This window comes from Cyprinus carpio, chromosome B8, assembly GCF_018340385.1.
Source record: "Cyprinus carpio isolate SPL01 chromosome B8, ASM1834038v1, whole genome shotgun sequence".
NCBI classification, from domain to species: domain Eukaryota; kingdom Metazoa; phylum Chordata; class Actinopteri; order Cypriniformes; family Cyprinidae; genus Cyprinus; species Cyprinus carpio.
In genome coordinates, this window is record NC_056604.1 from 21,783,872 (window position 1) to 21,804,812 (window position 20,941).

Here is a 20,941-nt window from a genome sequence, read left to right on the forward strand (position 1 = left end):
GACTAAATGACAGACCAGTGGCACTAGTAAAGCCATCTAAACCCTAGACAAGCATATCCTATAGAACACACATAAAACTGGCAGCAAAACAAAATCACTGCACTAAAAATGCCAATAGAGGACAACGATGCAGGATAGATCTGTGTCCTGTGTATCTGTAATTAATGAACACTGCTGCTTTTACGGAATTGCTTGCGTAGGCTTAAGAGACGACGGGACGCGTCTTCAATCACGCGGCACTGAGGTGCTTCATCTCAGCTCAGCATCACAGGAAATGAGGGCCGAAGGGCTGCTAATGGCTCCTTGGGGAAGATCAGAACAGAGCCCTTGAGCGGACAGACGGCCTTTCTGAGACTACATCCAGAAATGGGAGATGTGTGCTTTGTGTGACAAATAATGTGGGCATGAACCTTTTTTCAACATGCTACATTAAAATATATATAGATGTGTGTGTGTGTGTGTGTGTGTGTGTGTGTGTGTGTGTGTGTGTGTGTGTGTGTGTGTATATCACTTTTTTGCTTTCATTATTTAACTTGCCCTGCAGCTTGACAAATTTTAAAAAGTACAGATATTCCATGTTGACTCAATCAATATTAAAACATAAAATTACATGAATTACCTAAAAATTATAATTTCCTATTATCAATGTAGATAACAGGAAATTGTGTTGATAATAGAAAACAGCTGTGCTGCTTCATATTTATGTGAAAACAGAGATACATTTTTTCAGGATTCTTTAATGAATAATAAAAATTCAAAAGAACAGCATTTATTTTAAACAGAAATCTTAATAAATGTAAATATAAGAAATGGCTTTTCTTTCATTTTTGTATATATCTTGGCCTTTTAGAAGCTGAGAACAATATTATGTTTTGATTTTTATGTTTATAATATTTTGTGTACTACATTGTCATTAATAAATATTGTGTACTACACTGTCAAGTGTTCAACAAGACTTTTTAAAGCTGCTCACCATGCATAATAATATTACAGAAATAGATCCTTTACATAAATTAATTCTATTGGCGTTCATATTTTTTTTTACATTTTTAAGCTAATGTAAGCATATATGAAAATTTAATTGAATTAAATGCCAATATTGTTTTATTGCATTTCTTTGCCCATTAAAACTATTGTGATATTGTCCATACTGATATATACTCTATATATATATATATATATATATATATATATTTTTTTATATATAGAACAAAAATTTTTATTTATATGTATATATATATGTATATATAGGTATTGTGTTTTTTTTTGTAATTTTGTTCTTTTTTTATTTTATTTTAATAGTATGGTGTTTTTACATAAAAGATTAGCATTAACATGGCAAATAGTATAAATCACTGATTCATTCATTGTCATTTGTTTATTCGTTTTGATAAAGACGGGATGTTTGATCACCTTGTGGTCACCCATGCAGATGTCGGAGCCCAGTGTGTTATAAACAACACCACTCTTACCCTCCTCCCTCTGCAGACAACAAACAATCAATCAACTAGTTATTCATTAAACCGATCACTTAGATCTGTAATAGCTAAGAAAATATACAGTAATAAATGTGAACTCACCCGGTGGATGATGTCTCTGGTGCTGTGGGACATTAGGATGCGGTCGCACCATGCGGGGCATCGCGTGTTCATGTACTGTGTAGGTTTAGCGTAGTCTTCACTGTATGGATAACTGAAAACATTAAAACAAGATACACAACATGAAAATTACACTGTTTTTAACATTTGACTTCTGTAATCTGAAACACTGCTTCAAAAGTGGTAAGATTTGGAAATCTTTTTGAAAGTCTCTTGTTATTTGATCAAAAAATTAAGTAAAAAAGTAACATATAAATAAGATTATTTACAATAACTGTTTTCTATTTGAATATATTGTAAACCGTAATTTATTCCTGTGATCAAAGCTGAATTTTCAGCATCATTACTCCAGTCTTCAGTGTCAGAAATCATACTAACATGCCGATTTCCTGTTTAAGAAAAATGGTGGTGCTGCTTCATATTGAACTGTGATACATTTTTTCAGGATTAGTTAATGTTGTGTAAAATGATACATTTTGGTCGTCTCCTTCAGGAGATGAGAACAATATTATGCTTTGATTTTTATATTTAGAATATTTTGCACTAATGAATATTGTGCACTTAACACTGTGAAGTGTTTAAGAAGACTTCCTGAAGCTGCTCACCTGGGAGGAAAGTGGATCTCCTCCTCTGTGATGACGTCGTGGAATTCAGAGATCTCCTTATCGTACTTCAGCAGCTGAAAGACAGAAAAATACATAACCACAGACTCTTTTGATTATACGTTATGTCTCATTTCTTAAAAAAATACAGACCTCTTGTCCGTTGTTTTCTCTGAACACGGCCTGGTGCAAGTAAGTAAATATCTTGCTCTCTATATGAAGAAGGACCTAGTGATGGAGTAATTAAAATAGGACAGAAGACAAAGCGATGGAACAAAACAAGGGTAAAGAAAAAATAAACACATGAAAGACAAAGAGGTGAAAAGAGAAGCACAGAGGTTAATGCAGAGCATATAAAAACTAGCAAAGAACGGAGAGTAACTCCAACTTTGCTGGCACAAAAAATGAAGCACACGTCTGCAGGAGAGATCTAAATGCAAGCTCGCATGTTCTGGACTGGCAAGAAGTCAATATCAACCCTCCAAAAACCATAAATCTGGCTGGACAGTGCACTGGATATGTCTGAGCGCACACAAAAAGAAAATATTAATCATCTCCTGGACACAAAGTCAGAGCCTTTAACATTTATGTTTACAAGGTCTTAGTAAAGCAAGTGTGACGGTGGATTTCTCTGCAAGAACATAATCATAAAACATAAAAAATGTTTAATAAGGCTGCCAATTTACTGTATATATATATATATATATATATATATATATATATATATATATATATATATATATATATATTTATACCTTGGTGAGTGTAAGTCTCTTATACACAACAAGGTATTTATTTGATCAAAAATACAGTAAAGCAGTAATATGTGAAATTGTATAACAATTTCAAATAACTGTTTTCTGTTTTAATATGTTTTAAAGTTTTTCTGAGATGCAAAGCATCATTACTCCAGTCTTCAGTGTCACATGATCCTTCAGAAATCATTCTAATATGTAGACATTTCTGATTATTATCAGTGCAGGAAATGTCTTAATATTCTGTTTAATATTTTTGCGGAACCCGTGATCATTTTTTCTTTTTCAAAAGAGCAACATTTATTTGAAATAAATAAACATTGTACGAGTCTTCACTGTAACTTTTTATCAATTAACATAAATATAAGTATTAATTTCTTTCATAAAAAATGGTAGTGTACACAAGCACACTAACAAGTAATGGACTGTGTGAATACAAGCTTAACATATAAAACCACTTTTGTAATGGCTCCTGAATGACTCAATCTTCATTTTCTGCTTTATTTAGAAATATATATATATATATATATGCCAATATTTGCTGTTAATTTAACTAGTTAATCATCATATTAAATAATGAATTCATAAATGCATTTACATGCATTTAATACATATAATGAACTACTTTGAAAATAAATAATCACCTTGTGGTCATTGTCTTTCTCCTCACAAATGATTTTTTCTACCTCGTTGCTACTGCCGTTTTTTACCGTCATGATATCAGCCGACATGGAGAGGTTCTGCACACACACAAATACCCATATGCATCTTTATATAATTTATGTGTTATGTGTTCAGTGGTTAGATATATCATATATCAGTCAGACCTACCTGTACAAGACTAAGTGTGTCAAGGCGGAAATTGAAATCCCCAAACAGGAAGAAGGGGAGAGGACTGGAGCTGTTATCTGATATCCTGCAAGACAAGAGAAAGAATTAGAAATGGGACCACCAACCACATTACGCTCAGTGTCTTTTCTGCTGAAAGACAAGACACAGTATTTTACTGTGATGTATTTCTGTGAGCAAGAGCATCTCCAGCTGGAAATTATGTTGGCTAGAGCTCAATTCTATTCAGCTTGAGATGAGTGAACTATGATATTAAAACTGAATGTTATTTTCCCCACCACTGTATCCTTGGTTTAAAGGAAAAGTTCACCCAAAAGTGAAAATTTGCTTAAAATTGAATCTGCTCAGACCACCCAAGATGTAGATGAGCTTTACATCAAGTTGCTTACCTCTGGATCCTCTGCAGTGAATGGGTGCCGTCAGAATGAGAAATAGCTGATAAAAACATCACAATAATCCACAAGAAATGACGTGAAAAGCTGTGTGTTTGTAAATCCACCATGAATATGTGTTTAACTTCAAACCATTGCTTCCGGCTAAAATACAAGTCCTCTATCTATACATTTAGCTTTCTTCAGTGAAAAAAGTCATTTTGTCTGTATCAGTTGAGAAATATACCAAGCATCATTTACAAGTCCAAAACAGTTAGTTAGTAAACAATTATGTTGGTGGACTTCGATGTTTTTCAATGGAGGAAGCATTATTATGAATTATGGACTTGTATTCTAGCCAGAAGCGGCAGTTTAAACTTAATCTTATTCTTAATGATAGGACTTGTTTCTTATAAACATGCGGTTTTTCACTCCACAAGATGTTACATGATGGACTGAAGCAGTGTGGATTACTTGTGGATTATTATGATGTTTTTATCAGCTGTTTGGACTCTCGTTCTGACGGCACCCATTCACTGCAGAGGATCCATTGGTGAACAAGTGATATAAGTTCTCAAAATCTGTTCTGACGGAGAAACAAAGTCATCTGCAACTTGGATGGCGAATACATTTTCAGCCTTAATGCTCTGCATTAATGAATGTAGGGATATTTTAATTTCATGTTGTCTTTGCGTTCATTGTTATTTTTATTTCTTGAATTCATTTACACAAACTCATGTGAATAACTCAAGTGAATAATTCAGAAGCACAAACCTGTTGATGACGTATCGGAGCGCTTTCTTGCGGTTTGCAGAATACACTGACGGACTAGAGTTGCAGGCTATGAGGTTGGAGGCGTCGTGAAACAGGTGAACGTTCACTAGGTCTAAACCCCTGAAAACACACACAGATAAACGCAAGACATATTATATTGGGGAAGGGGGGTCTATCAATCCTGTCAGTCTCTGTGACTGATGCAGGACATTAGCTGATAGGATGGAGTTCACAGGCTCCATTCGTTTATCACTCAGTCTTCAGCTTCCAGTACTGCTCTATTATACTGCTGCCACATGTCTGCAATTAATGCACTTCTGATGACACTCGATTCCACTAACACTCAGCTAACACAATGTGTTTGTGGCCAAAAAACACATACATGATAGAAATGTGAAGTGTGTGTGTGTGCGCAAACATACTGGTTGTGAATGAGCCATCGTGTCCTCATGTAGCCTTTTCTGGACCACGTGAACTGTAATTAAATGCACATACATATGCATATCAAAATCAAGGATGCAATCATATAGTTTTAAAAACCACGTATGAGTAACAGTGCTTTTTTTTGGAATTGTAAATAACTGTATTTTAGTAATACTGCAATTTTCAAGAATATTCCAGAGGAACATATTTGTTCTGCTACCAGAGTTTCTTTGTGTTTCAAGGTTTATGCAACAAATGTTATGTGCATTGTGCATTTAAGCAATACAAGTACAAGCAAAATAAACCTTAATAATGTATTCAAAAAAAGAAGTGCATGATACAAGAGATTCTGAAGTGAATAAAAATTGACTACAATAGTCACTACACACACTTACATCAGGCCAAAAGTTCTTAGGGAATTTCTCTTTTTCTACGGTAGTCACTCCTTCCAGTGAGCCCACGTACTTGTTAAGGCCTGAGATGGCTTTAAACTCCTTCACTACAAGGAGGAGGAATAAACAAACAAGACATATTGTAAGAAAAGCATGCAAATGTAAAATCAATATACTAATGTTAGAGTTGTCGCGTGGCTGTAGGCTGTGAGTGCAGGATCTATGAGATACTGATTTGATAGGGCACCAAATTCATTGGTCCGCTGATCTTAATGGCTCTTCTATTAGTCCTCTTCTTGAGAGCTTATTCATGAGATGCTGTGACTAGAACAGATGAAGCCTAGTGAAAAAGCTTATGAGGTTAAATCCTGTTCTATCAGAGACTCTAACCAACTGAGTCGAAGGAGAACATTTATTTGTGTTGTGTTGGATGGAAATTTATCTCTCTGTTTCTCTGTTAATGGCAGTTAATGTATTGTTTTTCGATCGGTGGGATTATGTGTGAATTTCACTGAAATTCATTACTTTAATACAAAAAATTAAAAGTACAGATTTTGTACAAAACAAATGTTATGAATATAATTCACATGTAAAATATTGGACCTTTTAACCCACTTCACAACATAATTTCCTGTATATAAATGACCAAATCATCCAACAAACAATTGATGTAGCATTTACATAAATACTGTAATATATAATAGTAAATAATTTTAAGAACCAGTACTGTTTTTTTTATTATATGAATTAACCTAAATTTTTAACATTTGAATTCTAATCACTGTAAAGCATCCAATGTTTGTACTTTAAAATATTCATTCCCATTATTTTCAATGGTGCTTCTCAATAGACTGTAATTCTGTCATTTTCTGTTACTTATGTTTTTATAAGTATAAATTAAAGGCAATACTACAGTACTTTAATCATAATTTAGATAAGATACCATAATTTTTCATGTCAAAATACTAAAATATATCAAGAAAATAATGTCACAATATTAATGGTCCTATAAATTGGTTTATTTATTTAAATAAAAATATAATTTTCTAATCTATAAAAAAATAATTTTGTCTGTTCACATAATTCAGCATTCAAATATTCTTGAATAAATCTCAGGTTACAATGCATGACCAGATGACCACTCTACAACTATTTTATTCTATATATTTTTGGACTATTTCATGCCCATTAATTTGCTAAATAGCCATGCAATAAGGAGGATGATGCACATTCAGCTAGTCATTTTGCAAAATAACCCCCAAAAGAGTGATCAGGTTGAGACTGTATATTATTCCTTATACATTTGTTTCTTTTGATTTTACAATATGACCTGGACTTGTTCTTGACAGATTTAAAGGGGTCATATGATGCTGCTAAAAAGAACATTATTTTGTGTATTTGGTGTAATGAAATGTGTTTATGCAGTTTAAGTTTAAAAAATCACATTATTTTCCACATACTGTACATTATTGTTTCTCCTCTATGCCCCGCCTTCTGAAACTCGTAGATTTTCACAAAGCTCATCTCTCTGAAAAGCGAGGTGTGCTGTGATTGGCCAGCTATCCAGTACGTTGTGATTGACCAAATGCCTCAAGCATGAAGCCTCTTAATATATTGTGAAGCCTTGTCCGGCCGGAGCGACCAGACATAAACATAAAACTCATTATAAACATGATATAAACATGATTTCTAGTCGTGTCTTTTTTTGGAAGGCAAAAAACAAGTAGTTTCGCTTTCTCAACGAAACAGTGTCACACACCGCAGCCTTTAGTGAGCAGAGGCTGAAGGCCTAGAGTGAACCGCGGCCGGCTTGAGTGAGCAGAGGGGGGCGGCTTGAGGCGGATTCTACACAGGAGCATACCTTGTGCTTGCAGCAACCACATGTGAAGACCCCGGGCTGGACGTCGATTCGTCCACGGTGAAAGCCCATTCTGCGATCCACAGTGCAAAGTTGATGTATTTTCTCAGCGACCAGCACGGTTCAGCCCCAGGCATGACGAAGCGGATATCGTCCTCTTTTGGAAGGTCAAACAAAGTAGTTTCGCTTTCACAGTGAAACACACAGCGTCTATACGACATGGTGGCGGCGGCAACAACAATACTACAGCGAGAATAAAAGGTACGCCTTCTTTCTTTGCATGAACATCTGGGCGGCGTTATGCAAATCTTCCCACATACTGACTTAGAGATGTGGGGGCGTGTTAGACGAGTCTCAACTTTTATAAAGAATATCTCTTTTGATTTGAGACTTTAGTCTTTGCAACTTCATAGATTTTCTTTATTCACCAAGAGCTTGTAACACTCCAAAGAGAAAGGAAAAATTAAAATCGCATCATATGACCCCTTTAATGAAAATCAACCATAATACCTTACATTAATTTAAAAACTTACCTTTGAAGTCATATTGTTGGATATTTTTCAGTGACTTGTGGATGAAATACATGCTTCCCAGAGCCTAAAAACAAATAAATCAATCAGTCAAACAAACAAACAAACAATCATGCATGAGTTCATGTGATCTTCTGATTGAAGCTTTAATAATGTCCTGATTGGATACTGGGCTAATGACCTGACAGCTTAAAGTCATGCACAAGCAGGTGTTTTGACTTTGAAAGATGTTGATGATGTGCACACATCATAATCTTTAAACCCTGACTTTCAAGACACTATTACAGTCAATAATCTTTCTGAACTATCCCATAACAGACTTGCTTAAAGTTTTGCTACCCAAAAAACACTCAGATATGCCAATGCAATATACTCACAAACCTCCCGCACAAACACACACTTTCTGCGTATTTTCTGACAGCACGCTGAATGGATTTAATGTACTAGCTGCATGCTCTAGTGAGCGCACATCAATCCAGTCCCGCAGAGATCAATACGGACAGAAAATTAAAACAATCACACAGGGATTAAACACAGAGCCCTGCTGTTGGCCCAACACAAGCCCCATGCATGGCAAAGAAAAATGACCTGCCGTTGAGGGATGTTTTGACATGAAGCACACCACACCATAAACATACACACACAGCCATGTTTTCTTACAAATATCCATCCCAGGAGAAATATATAAATCTTGTGAGAGAAATTGTGCTTTTTTAATATGACAGCACTTTCTAGATGACCAGTCTTGAGAGACTGGACATTACAGAAGGGACATGCACTACCCAAGTGCCACGGCTATGGAGGGACAAGAAACTACTGGGGATGGAGACTAGGAATAAAGACTGGGAAATGACTGGATTCAGCCTTTTTTAACAAGAGGTCAAAGTTTGGATGATTAACATTTTATATTCTAATATAAAATGTTATTATGATTATATTATTATTTTTAAGTTTGGATGATTAACATTTTATATTCTAATATAAAATGTTATTATGATTATATTTTTTTGCATTTTTAAATAATTTAATATTTTAATTGCATTATAATAGATGTATTGCCAGTGACACTTTTTTGTTTTTGGAAGACTTTTAAAAACATAAAATGGATTATCTATAATATTTATACAACACTGTTAAAAGTTTGGAGGGAGTGCAGTTTTTTTTTTTTTTTTTTTTTTTTTTCAAAAAGTTCTATTTCAAATAATTTCTTTTTTTTTAAATTGCCAATAATAAGAAATGTGTCTTGAGCAGAATATCAGGATATTATCAGGAATAATATCAGGAATAAAATAAACTAATCTTGCTAAAATTTTGCAACTTTTTATAATGAAGGTCCTTACTGCAGTGCATGAACCCACTCACACACTCTCTAACACACACACACACAGCCACTGGCTGTGTTAACACCCACTCATTTGTCTCACATCATCTGTATTGATTTGTAATTAGTTTTCTGAGGGCTGCGAATCATCGCTTGACTGGGAAGAGAGTGTGTGTGTAAGTGCAGAGAGCGTCTGTCACACTCATCGTACAAATGGTGTTTAGATAAAAAAATCACTTTTACATTCAATACATTTTTATTAAATGCTGCACTGGCCTGATTGATGAAGATAGGTGTACAGCTGTAAGTGTGCTGATCTCTATTTTAGTGTTTGTGTATGTGTGGGCATGCTGAAACAGGCTCATGTGAAGGGCCAAATCTGGTTTGACAAAGATTTTTTTATGTGTGGCATTTCAAAATTTTTACATTAATTTATATTTTCTGGTAACAAAAACTGAAGTAGGTTTGGCAAAGTGTCCAGATACAGAAAAACTCACTGACCCTCCTGCATCAACAAAACAAATACACACTCGCTCACTCGTAGACTTTAAGTTTATTTATCATGTTCAGATGAGAGGGGTCTAATCAATAGTTTTAATCTGGAGTTAAACGTATTGACTCGGTCCGCTGCCTGGCCACTCCCACACATTAACCCAGTCTATCAAGGCACAGACCTAACACATATTGTACAAACACACACAGCACCTCTCACCTGGGTGGGCTGGGGGTTAATACCCTGCCAAACACCAGCAACTCTATTTTTACAGATTTTACTAAATTACTTTGAGTAATGAAAGGGGTGCTGCAGGGCTCTGTCTTTGGTCCGTCACTGTCTCAGCTGACTAAGAATGGACTTACTCAAGAGGTCTTTGTATTTTTGTTTAGAAACAATATATCTAACTTTTTAGAAAGTTTTTGTTGTTGTTTTAGATTTGCTGTTTGCAAGTTTAAATTAGATTCTGAATCCTCATTTTCAATATGGACTTGCAGAAGTACTGTTAATGTGCTTTTTTGACATTGAAAGCCCCTGTCCTCATTCACTTCTGTAAAAAAAAAAAAATAAAAAAAAATTGCTGTAATTATAGATAAGAGTAGCCCTAGAATAACAGGAAGGTGAGTGGGGTGAGTACTGGCAGAATTCAAAATGATTGTATAGCGCCACCTAGTGGACATTCAAACCAACCACAACTCTGGTGGTGCAAGAGTCAACACATTGAGCGATTGCATGATGGTTAGATGTGTTTCATTTGAACTAAATCACTAAGGAACCAAATGAAATCATCTTGCCAGATACTGAAACAGCCATTTCACTCACCGTGAAACTGTCAACATCATTGAAATGACTGTCTACATAAACACAGACTTTGTCGAAGTCAGCCATCTCACATCTGGACTCTATGGTCCTATAAAAAAGGATAAAAACAATATAATTCTTGCATATATATAATATATATATATATATATATAAACAGAAACAATAAACACTGTAATTTGTTAACATTGTGTATGTTATCCGTGTAAATATCATGGTATATAAACATGGCAATCAGTGGTTTGCTATCAGATACTGACACTGTACAGTACCATGGCACTGCTACAGTACTTTTAATAAAGTTACTAGATTGTGGTCCAGAATTTGCAATATCCAACAAAAATCTTACAGGAAAAATTTCTTTGCGTGGCCCATGTTCCTCTTATAGTCCTTTCCACCAACTTCCTGAAAGTGCAGGGCGATGAAGCGCGGCGTATGCTTGTGCACTGTCTAAGGAGATATGATTTACATAAGGCAATTAATTATGTCCAGTGTGTTTATCCACTGTTGCACCTCTAAATTCATTAAAGGATCATATCCTGAGAATCATATAGGTACACTTATTTCAAATAAAAAACATACTGTAATTAGCAGAACTCAAATTCAGCATTTTCTTAAATTTGTTTCATTTCAAACTTCCACTTCCAATTTTTTGACATCAGAAGAATGAACATTTACAGTGATGTCAATGATACATTTTCTGTCTTCAGAAACTTGTGTATAGAAGGAAGCAAGACAGATAATATCACTCCTAACCATTAGAGTATCGTGGGTAGCTATCTGGTCAACACTGTGTTGTGCGCGTCAGTTTCATCTTAACAGTTTGCACCATGCACTTAACCATAGATTTTTCTTTCTTTTTTTTCACAGCTTAACAAAAAGTCTGTTATTTAGAAATGGATCAGCTCAAAAATAAGATCCATAAGCAAAATCACAAGCACAGACATCTCAAAGACACAGCACAAAACGCAGACATCTTAAAAACACAGGTCAAAAAATGACCCATTTAGAACATTTTGTCATTTAAAAAAAAAGCCTAAAGCTGCAGTAACTATAGTGATATTCCAGATAAATAAATAAAAATACATTTTCCACTGTTAACGGTGTAGCAATGAAACACAGAAGTCACTTTCAAACCAAGCAGCTTTCAATTGCCCAGTGCGGCAAATTCATGTGAACAACTTGAACATGAGCGTCAAAAGGGTTGCAAAAAGGTTTAAAACTGTTCATGGTTCACTTTGCTTTTTTCAGACAGTTCACTCACGCAAAAGAGTTTTTTCACACTGCAATAGTAACTAGAGGTGGATATGGACCTACAATCTATTGTAGAAAACAAAACTCTATCATGTTTTCCATATTGCTTTAAATGTCTTCTATTGACGAAGCAGTTATTTACTGTGTACACATTACATCTAGCAGGAAAATCATCAAATCTGTTATTCAGCTACCGTGTGTTCACAACATAACAACAGCAGATAACATAACATGGTTTTATGGTGCACAAAAGACAGGTTGTATAAATGAGACAAACACCTTTAGGTCTACAGTGTCCGTTTAGCAGAGTAAAGTTCACTCTGCAAAGGTGTGTGTGTGTGTGTTTAGAGCAGGTTTAAACAGATGGACAGCTCTGACAATGTCTGCGTGACCATTAGAACAGTAAAGAGCATGTTTAAAAACAGCTTTTCTACAAAGCTACATGGAGCATCATCAAATGTGTTTGTCTGAATGAAGAACAGACAGTAAAATGCATCAAACTCACCATGAAGAACTCTTGCAGCCAGTCTCCTTCAATATCACCCACCTGAGGACAACAACCAGAGTTCCCTGTTAGGCCACTTTTATAATACTAACAACACGGTCAGATTATCCTCCGCTGTCAGCTTTAAACTGCAGTGCGGATTAGATTTACTAGATAAAGGATTTCCGCAGCACATTCAGTAACTGAGTGCTTTCAATTGTGACATTACAGGCAATTTTGCAACTGAAGGTCTGCATCAAACCATTTAAAGGCATCATGGATATGTCCAATAATAACAAGTGCGTCCATCATGATTACTTCTATCTTGAAAGGATAAAAAGTTATCTAAACTAGATACTTTAGCCATATTGACAGCACACAGTATAATAATAGTTATACAGCACAGATTGCACACTAGAGGTGTGTTTTGCACTTTGCACATTTAGTTTATATTTCCCAGTTGAAATTTAAATAATAGTAAAACAATTAAACAGCTGTATATGTGATATTTATCATGAAGAGTCTAAACGTCATCATCCATGAGGTAAAAGTACAGTACATTCCTTCCACTTTTATACTGCTGACAAACTACACAAGATTAAAAAAATGATTTACACAGTATAGTGTCAAACATAAGTATATGCAGTCAACATATGCTGGTGACAGACCAGATGTCTAACTACATCCTTAAATGAGGCTATTGTGTGTTTGAAAAGATGAACAAACAAATGAAAGAAAAGAATGAACATAAAAAACTGAATGAATAATATATGAAACTGAAAGTAAAAAGCATTAAAAGCAAATGTGTGCATGTGTGTGGTGGATAGCACTGATCAAATTTATGAAAAATCATTATCTGAAGAAACACACTCACATCTGATACTTTAGATATTGTCAAAAAGTAAAACATGAAACATAAAATATTGAAGCCTGTTTTCACTGTGCTGAATAAAAAATAAAACAAGGTAATTGTGACTTTTTAGTCGTGACTCGCAATTCTGTCTCTCTCTTTTTCCTCAGAATTTGGCTTTATAACTCTTTAAGGCTTGATAAGTTTATATCTTACAATTCTGAGAAAAGAAGTCAGAATTGCCAGAAAGAAAAAAAAGTCAGAATCGTGAAATGATAAGTTGCAATAAACTTTTTTTCTTTTTTCTTTTTTTTCAGTGGCGGAAACAGACTTCCAAACATAAATCTTAAACATAAACCTAAAAACTATAAAACCTATATATATATATATATATATATATATATATATATATATATATATATATATATAAATTGCCCCAGATGAGTTGCTCAAACAAATAGATAATGTATTTAACAGAGCCAATAAATGTTTTTTCTATAAGATAAATTTAGAGCCCAGACTGACCAGACTGGGATGAAAACTGGACCAAACATTCTGCTGATAGTCAAAAATGTGATTAGAGTCTAGTTTGAGGGAGTATCCAGTGAATGGAGCAGTGCCTGTGTTTATTTGCATCTGAAGATCTGTGTCCTGCCGCTGCAGGTCATGCATTGCCGAAATGCCTTCCGTTTGAGTGAGTAGGCAAAAGGAATTAAGACTGACCCGACAAAACCAGCAAGCATAGCTCTAGAATGTGATATGGGTTCAGGAAAGAGCTTAGATATTTCAGTTATGAGGGTGGAGAATGGGAACTAGTTTCTATGATATGTTCTATGATGTGTGATATCTTTTACAGCTATTTCAAGCAGTCCCTTGGGAAAAGAAGTACACTTTAGAATACTTTTGCTTTAAAGTAATATACTGAAGTGTGAACTGAATGCAATTTTTTCAGACATGCATTTAACCTTATGTTGTATTATCGGCATTTAAATTTATATTAAATGCAGCTAAACTTGCTTTTTAAATGTAATTCTATTGTCTTTTAAATATGGTACTGCCGAATACTAACAAGCGTTTATGCTAAACTGTTTAATTACACATTTATAATAATGAACTTGCAATTTAGTACATTTAAAATAAATTAACTTAAATGTAATATTGAATAATACTGACTACAGTTAAAATAATAAAGTACTTTACATTAGTCAACAAATTAAAGTATGTGTACTTCTTTAAAGCATGAGAAAACATTCAAAATTTTTGAAAGTACACTTAAGTGTGTTAAAACGAACACTAGATTTTAGATTTTACTACACTACAAGTGCACATTTAATACTACTAAGCACACTTCTTTTTCACAAGGGTTCCAAACGGAATATGAACTTTTAACACATTTTTTGGTAAAAATCTATAAAACTCTATAACGTGTGAATTCATTTTGTCATTTTTGTTACTGTATTCATTATTGGTAGTTTAAAGTATCATAGCCAAATATTTAATAAATACATAAGAAGCTTTTATGACTAAAAATGGTCCAATTCTGTGTGAAACTGCAGATTCGTTAATAATGTCGGGCATAATTAATAAACATTATAACTATTCAAATGATAAGTATAGCATGTAGTAAAATAAAATAAACAGCCACAGAATGACTAAATGTTACACAACATATTCAAAGATATCTCTATCCACTTCCTAATAATGCTGGTTGCTACAAAACAGACCAGTTTTATCAGAGTCACAGATGTGTGCCTCTGTGGTCTGCTATAGTACAACCACAAGTGTGAAATTTACTTCACTCCTTCTGCAGCAAGGTAAAGGACAGAACCGTGATAAAGAGCAGACCACTGCCGGTCTGAAACACTGCTCTGCTTCTTTTGTCTTTGTGTCTCTTTCACGCTATAGCCACTTAAAAAGTGCAAACACTGACCACTCCCTTCACAGCCCATCAAGCAAGCGGTGAAACCAAGTCAAGGGAATTCGACTGCACGGCCGGTCAAAGAATCACAGGATCACATTGAATTTGACAGAAATGCATCTGATGCAATTTACAGTGTTACTTTGATCTTGTAAAGACCTTTTATGGACTGTCGCTCATATGCCGTCTATCTGTGTTCTTAGTTCCACTGAATTTGTAGGGTGGGGAGGCCAATGGAAACTTCCTTCATCTCATCTCTCAAGAGGATTTCCCAAATTTGCAATGCATCATTTCCTGTTGCCAGCTCCAGCCCGTGCTAACATTCCACTTAAAATAGCACACAAGAACTAAGTTCATTGACTTGGTGTGCTTTTAAAAGGCAGGTAAACACTGCAGTGTCTTACAGGGGACACTGTCACAGGGGACACGATATTTTTAACCAGCTCTGATGAAGTGCTGATAAAGAGTTCAACAGACATGCTTGCACCTGGGCATTCGGTTATAACTGCATGACTGTATGATTTGATCTAACACGCATGCAATGTCAAAAACAAGCAGTTTTGCCGAAACCCTCGAGGCATTACAAAAACGTTTTGACGGAAATGTCTTTGGCCTGAAACATACTTCCCTCAAGAATGCGAGAACAAAAGTGTTGCAATTCAAGTAAAAGCTGTCATAAATGTATTGACTATTACTTGTTTGGCAGGATTCTCATGATGAAAGAATAAGAAAATACAAGATAATTTATCCAAAGAAGCTATTTAAGTGCCCTAGCAAATTGCAGTCATACATTTGTATTTTCAACTTCATAGTTATGAGATCTAATATGCAGGCTATTTTTGTGTAAATAATAATATAATACATCAAAAGATGTTATACAAAATTCAAAATTAGAATTTATATTCCACATAAACAAAATGATGCTTATTTTTAGCAACATGAAGAGTTTTTATTTTGTACTGTGGCATTTTCATTCTACTGTACATCAAAAAAGTCATTATTTAAATATTTTGAAATATTAAATTACAAAATTACATTTAAGTATGCATCATTACAATATTTGCTGTACAAAAATGTAATATATACAAAAAAAAAAAAACAGTGTCCAAAAATGCACTTTCATTGCCATGAAACTGAAATTGTATGTATATAATTGTATATTGTAAAAATATATATATATATATATATATATATATATATATATATATATATATATATATATATATATATATATATATATTATTTTGACTTTGGGGCGAATCACCGGGCCTCAGTTGTTCACAGAAACCATTAGCACTGGGCTCATTATGCTTTTAGGAAATGCAGGCCAAGACATTTCAACATTTTCTGTGAGATACACCCCAAATGTTATCACCTCATTAAACATGATGAATCATAGCTAAACACTCTAAACTCGAGGATGTTTCAAAACTTGACAGCTCCTTCTTGTGGATAGGAAAAATGTAACCATTTTTGGAAGTCTGCTACAACATTTATACCGACCTATTCAAAAAAGAAGCGAGGAAGGGTTGAAGTCCTTTGGGAAAAGATATTCATCTGTTTACAGTCACAATGGACTGTGACATGTGCTTTTTCTCAGCCAAACATGACCGGAGGAAACTGGGTATGGGGCCAAATTTCCACTTGTAGCTTTGGTCCTCCATACACACAATGAAGCCAATGCTCTAACAAATACGACTAAACCACATCTCCGGAAAACCTGGCCTGAACATGCACAGTATGAGGGAAAATTAACTCCACAGCAAGATTTTAACTAGATTTTTATTTTCTGAATAAAATGTGAGTGGTCAAAAAAATAAATAAGTGGGGAAAGTGCTCTAGGGTGTTGTATGAGTTTTCCTTGCATTCAGACAATGCTTGTGCCCTCCTTCAGTGTAAACGTGTAGTATTTTTTAGTGTTTTATCATCCGGAAATGCAATCATTTAGAAATGTTGCACAATCCTTTACTCTGGTATCAAACATGCATTTAGCACAAGTAGCGGACAGACTACGCAAGTTAAAAAAAACTGATGAACAAACTGAGCTAAATCCTGTGTAAAAGTCTCAAACTGTTGTGTGAAATACTATTGAAAAAAAATATCAATCAGTCTACTGTGAATGGTTTTCCCAGTATATCACAGTCACCTGCTGCTAGCATTAAACTCATTGTTTTTCACCGAAATGTTCACTGTCCGTTTAAGTTAGTGGGCAGTTTTTATGTTTTAAAGGTATCACGGATCCCTAAAAGTCGACTCAGCATGTAGAAAGCAATTCGAAAGAGACTAGTATTAACTAACACTGACTAGTTTCATGAGAATCCACATTCCAATAGTAACTAGTCTACATATATGCACTCTAATGAAACAAGTCACTAGTACTTAATCATTACTTACACGAGAATAAAAAATAGTACATAATAAATAATAAAAAAAATAATGAAACAGAAAAAGCTACTAGTAAAAATACAAGATACTTAATTACAGTACATAGTATATATTTAGTCTTTATACATTTTTTATTTCAGGTTTAGTTTTAGTTATTTTAGTATCACAATTCAATTAGTTTTATTTTTATTTAAGTTAACTTACACTTTAAACTAAAACTGAGTAAACTTTTTACATATATTTTAGGTAAACATTGTTTTTGATGGTTTTATAGTAACAGTAATATTAGGCTACTATTCACAAGCACATGTGTATTTGTTTTTCTCCCAAGTATGCACTAACACTCTCTTATTGTCTCATTCTAGATGTCCATAACAAAAACGTTTTGGATAGCTTCAGTAACTAAAAACCCTGCTGCCAACATTAGACTACCATTCACAAGTAGGCTATATATGTTTTTCTCTTTAGTATAAACTAACATTATCCAGTCTTGTTTTAGATGCCAATATCTGCAGGACGTTTTTAGCAGCACCCTATATAGTGCAGCAGCAGCTCAGCTCCCCAGTTTCGCGGCAGCGCTTTGAAAAATCTCACAACTGTCTGTCAGTTTCCTGTTTTATTTGAATACACACTCAGGCCGGTGGCGCGGTGTGTGATAGGTCCTCAGTCCCGTGGGGAGGTGCTGTCAGAGAGCACATCGTGAAGGCAGTCGAGATCACTCTAGACTGGGGACTCGAGTGCGAGAAAGGCCCAGTGGAGCGAAGAGATCCTGAGGTGTGTTTCACTGCAGTGTGGAGGAACCGCACCTGGAGGTCCAGCTCTATCACTGATGAGAGAGGAGCGTCGGTGCCGCTCGCGCAGGACGCGTTCTTGCGTTCAAAAACAGCGAGACGCAGCGTAACGGGACGTAGATGCGTTTTAAAAGTTGAACTCCTTTTAACTTGCTACGAAACGCTGAAAAATCAACGGCGGCGTCAGTCTAGCGGGTGTTTGCATTAAAATAACACTAATGGGCTACTTAATAAAACAGCGCAGAATGACGCAAGAAGGCGTTCCTTGTGAACGGCGAATTACAATATAACAACGGATGAGTTATAAAATAATACAGGCTGAAATGTACGGACTGAAATAATTAAACGCGCTTTTCCGAGCGGTCAGCTATTCAGGAGCGTGTTTTGGCCTACTTTTATTCACGTAATGAGGTTTTAAGAACACATAAGAAACACAGGTAGCGTTCAGCAGCAGGTTAACTAACGCAAGACAACCGCGTTCAGTTGTGAAATAATGAAAGCCACAATAATTCGCTGCGTCAAAACATTTGCACTGCGCATATTTGAGCTGGAAAAGGATAAGGGATTTAAACAGAGGCGACTTACATTGTCAAACAGTGATCCAACGTTTGCAGTCACCAGCAAGACGTCCGTGTGCATCTCCATGATAAGAAGCGAGCTGGAGAAAAGTCTAATCTGACGAAGGAAATCCCACTCGCAGCTCTTTGGTGGAGGAATTACAAAATGCTTACAGATATGATTAGAAAAGTCTAGCTATCTCGCCCTGAAGACAGAGCCCACGAGAGCCACGCTCACATCTCCAGTGCTGCTGTCATGAGGAAGGAGCTCCTTCTCCTGTCTGCATGGTAATTGGACTAGGTTTCTAAGTTGAATTAAGCCAGCTTCGACGCATCTGTAGCTTCGGAGTTTCTGCCGTGCCAGACTGAACCAAACTTGTTGCGCTGTCAATGTTATATTCCACGCGAAGCTCCGCCCTGCACATGTTGTACTGGGAGCTACTGTACAAACGCGCAGCGTCAAAGTTTCCGTGTGTCACTCACATTGAAGCAACGCAAATGTATCTACACTCGGTGTGTGTGTGTACTATAATCATCAAAATTAAAAGAAATAAACATTTGAAATATATCAGTCTGTGTGTAATGAATGAATATAATATACAAGTTCCACTTTTTGAATGGAATTAGTGAAATAAATATACTTTTTGTTGATATTCTAATTATATGACCAGCACCTATATATATATATACACACACACTCACACGCAGTAAAATGCTTAAACATAGCAATTTAACTTAACGTAATTTTAATTTTTAACTTCATAATTTTTAAATATTATTTATTGTGCCATAAAGTTTTCATTATTTAATATTGTCTTTAAACCTAGTCTGTTTCCAGGTTTAAAAGATTTGTATTGTAGTTGTTTGTGCATCTGTAGAAAAAAAATGCATTGTAAATTTTAATGTCTAAGTTTCAAGAGAATATTAAATACAGTACTTTTTCAAGGGAAAAGTAATTACAGTAGCCTGATGAATTACTTGTGAATGTCTTACACCCAACGCTGTGAGCAAAATAGCTCCTGCTCTCAGTTTTCATTTCCATTTTAATTTATTTTATTGCCATTACATTAATATTACCAATGCATTTTTTTTTACCAGAATATGAACAATTGTTAAATAAATTTATATGCAGTATTCATAGTATCTTCTGTAATATTTTTTGTACCCTATCGTGGCATTTAATGAATAATCCCGCTGGCAATATTTGACAAAAACACAACCAAAAAGGCACAAATAATACATGAATGTAGTTTTGGTTCTGCTTTATATACACAGCATTCATATTTTAAAATTGTATTGACTTTATGTTACACGTTATTATGTCCTCTACAATGAATAAATACAACAAACAAAAACAAATTGCTGGGTCTCAGGTTAGTATTATTGTTTAATAACAATGCCATATACATTATTAATGGTATTTACAGTATCTCATCTAATATTTATTGCATCATGGGATTAAAAAAATCCCACCGGCAAGATTTTGTGAAACTAAAATAAAAACAAAAACGGATGAAAGAAGTTTGTTCTGCTTCCGTGCTGTCTCAGTACCTCAGATAGATGAACAGATCAGTTGATAATCAAGTTAGTTTGATAGATGTAGAGCTGGTAAAAGTAAGGTAATTGTTTAAACTGACGCACATGTTCACATGGCCAGTGTGCTCTGGCAGACACTTAATTGGGTTCAGTTCCTCCAAAACTGATCTGAAGATGTGGAACTGATATTCACAAGATCCAAACACAATGACTGATTATGGCTTTTTTTTTAAAGATCCCTAAATATCTAAATTGAATCCTAACTGGTGAAAATAGTGAGCATGCAGTTTGCTAGTGTACTCCGCATGCTGTGACCCATCCATCAGCTCTTTGGCTGCAGGCTTCAGTCATTGTATCCCCTCTTGCTCTAAAGGCTGTTAC

At 35.0% G+C, this 20,941-nt stretch overlaps 2 protein-coding genes across 3 annotated transcripts in view; both read right to left on the bottom strand.

Moving 5' to 3' along the window:
• LOC109053914 (disintegrin and metalloproteinase domain-containing protein 9) overlaps nucleotides 1–20,941 on the bottom strand; it is a 1,168,157-nt gene that overhangs the window by 996,894 nt on the left and 150,322 nt on the right. The gene's annotated exons all lie outside the window — the stretch shown is intronic.
• On the bottom strand, nucleotides 5,883–19,439 carry LOC109070360 (inositol polyphosphate-5-phosphatase A-like). The gene is made up of 6 exons (XM_042730122.1): nucleotides 19,053–19,439; nucleotides 12,545–12,586; nucleotides 11,135–11,235; nucleotides 10,789–10,876; nucleotides 8,156–8,219; nucleotides 5,883–6,088 (listed from the first exon to the last, which is right to left on the bottom strand). Exons 1-6 carry the CDS (start codon nucleotides 19,110–19,112, stop codon nucleotides 6,069–6,071), a joined length of 375 nt encoding a protein of 124 aa, XP_042586056.1. The 5' UTR covers nucleotides 19,113–19,439; the 3' UTR covers nucleotides 5,883–6,068.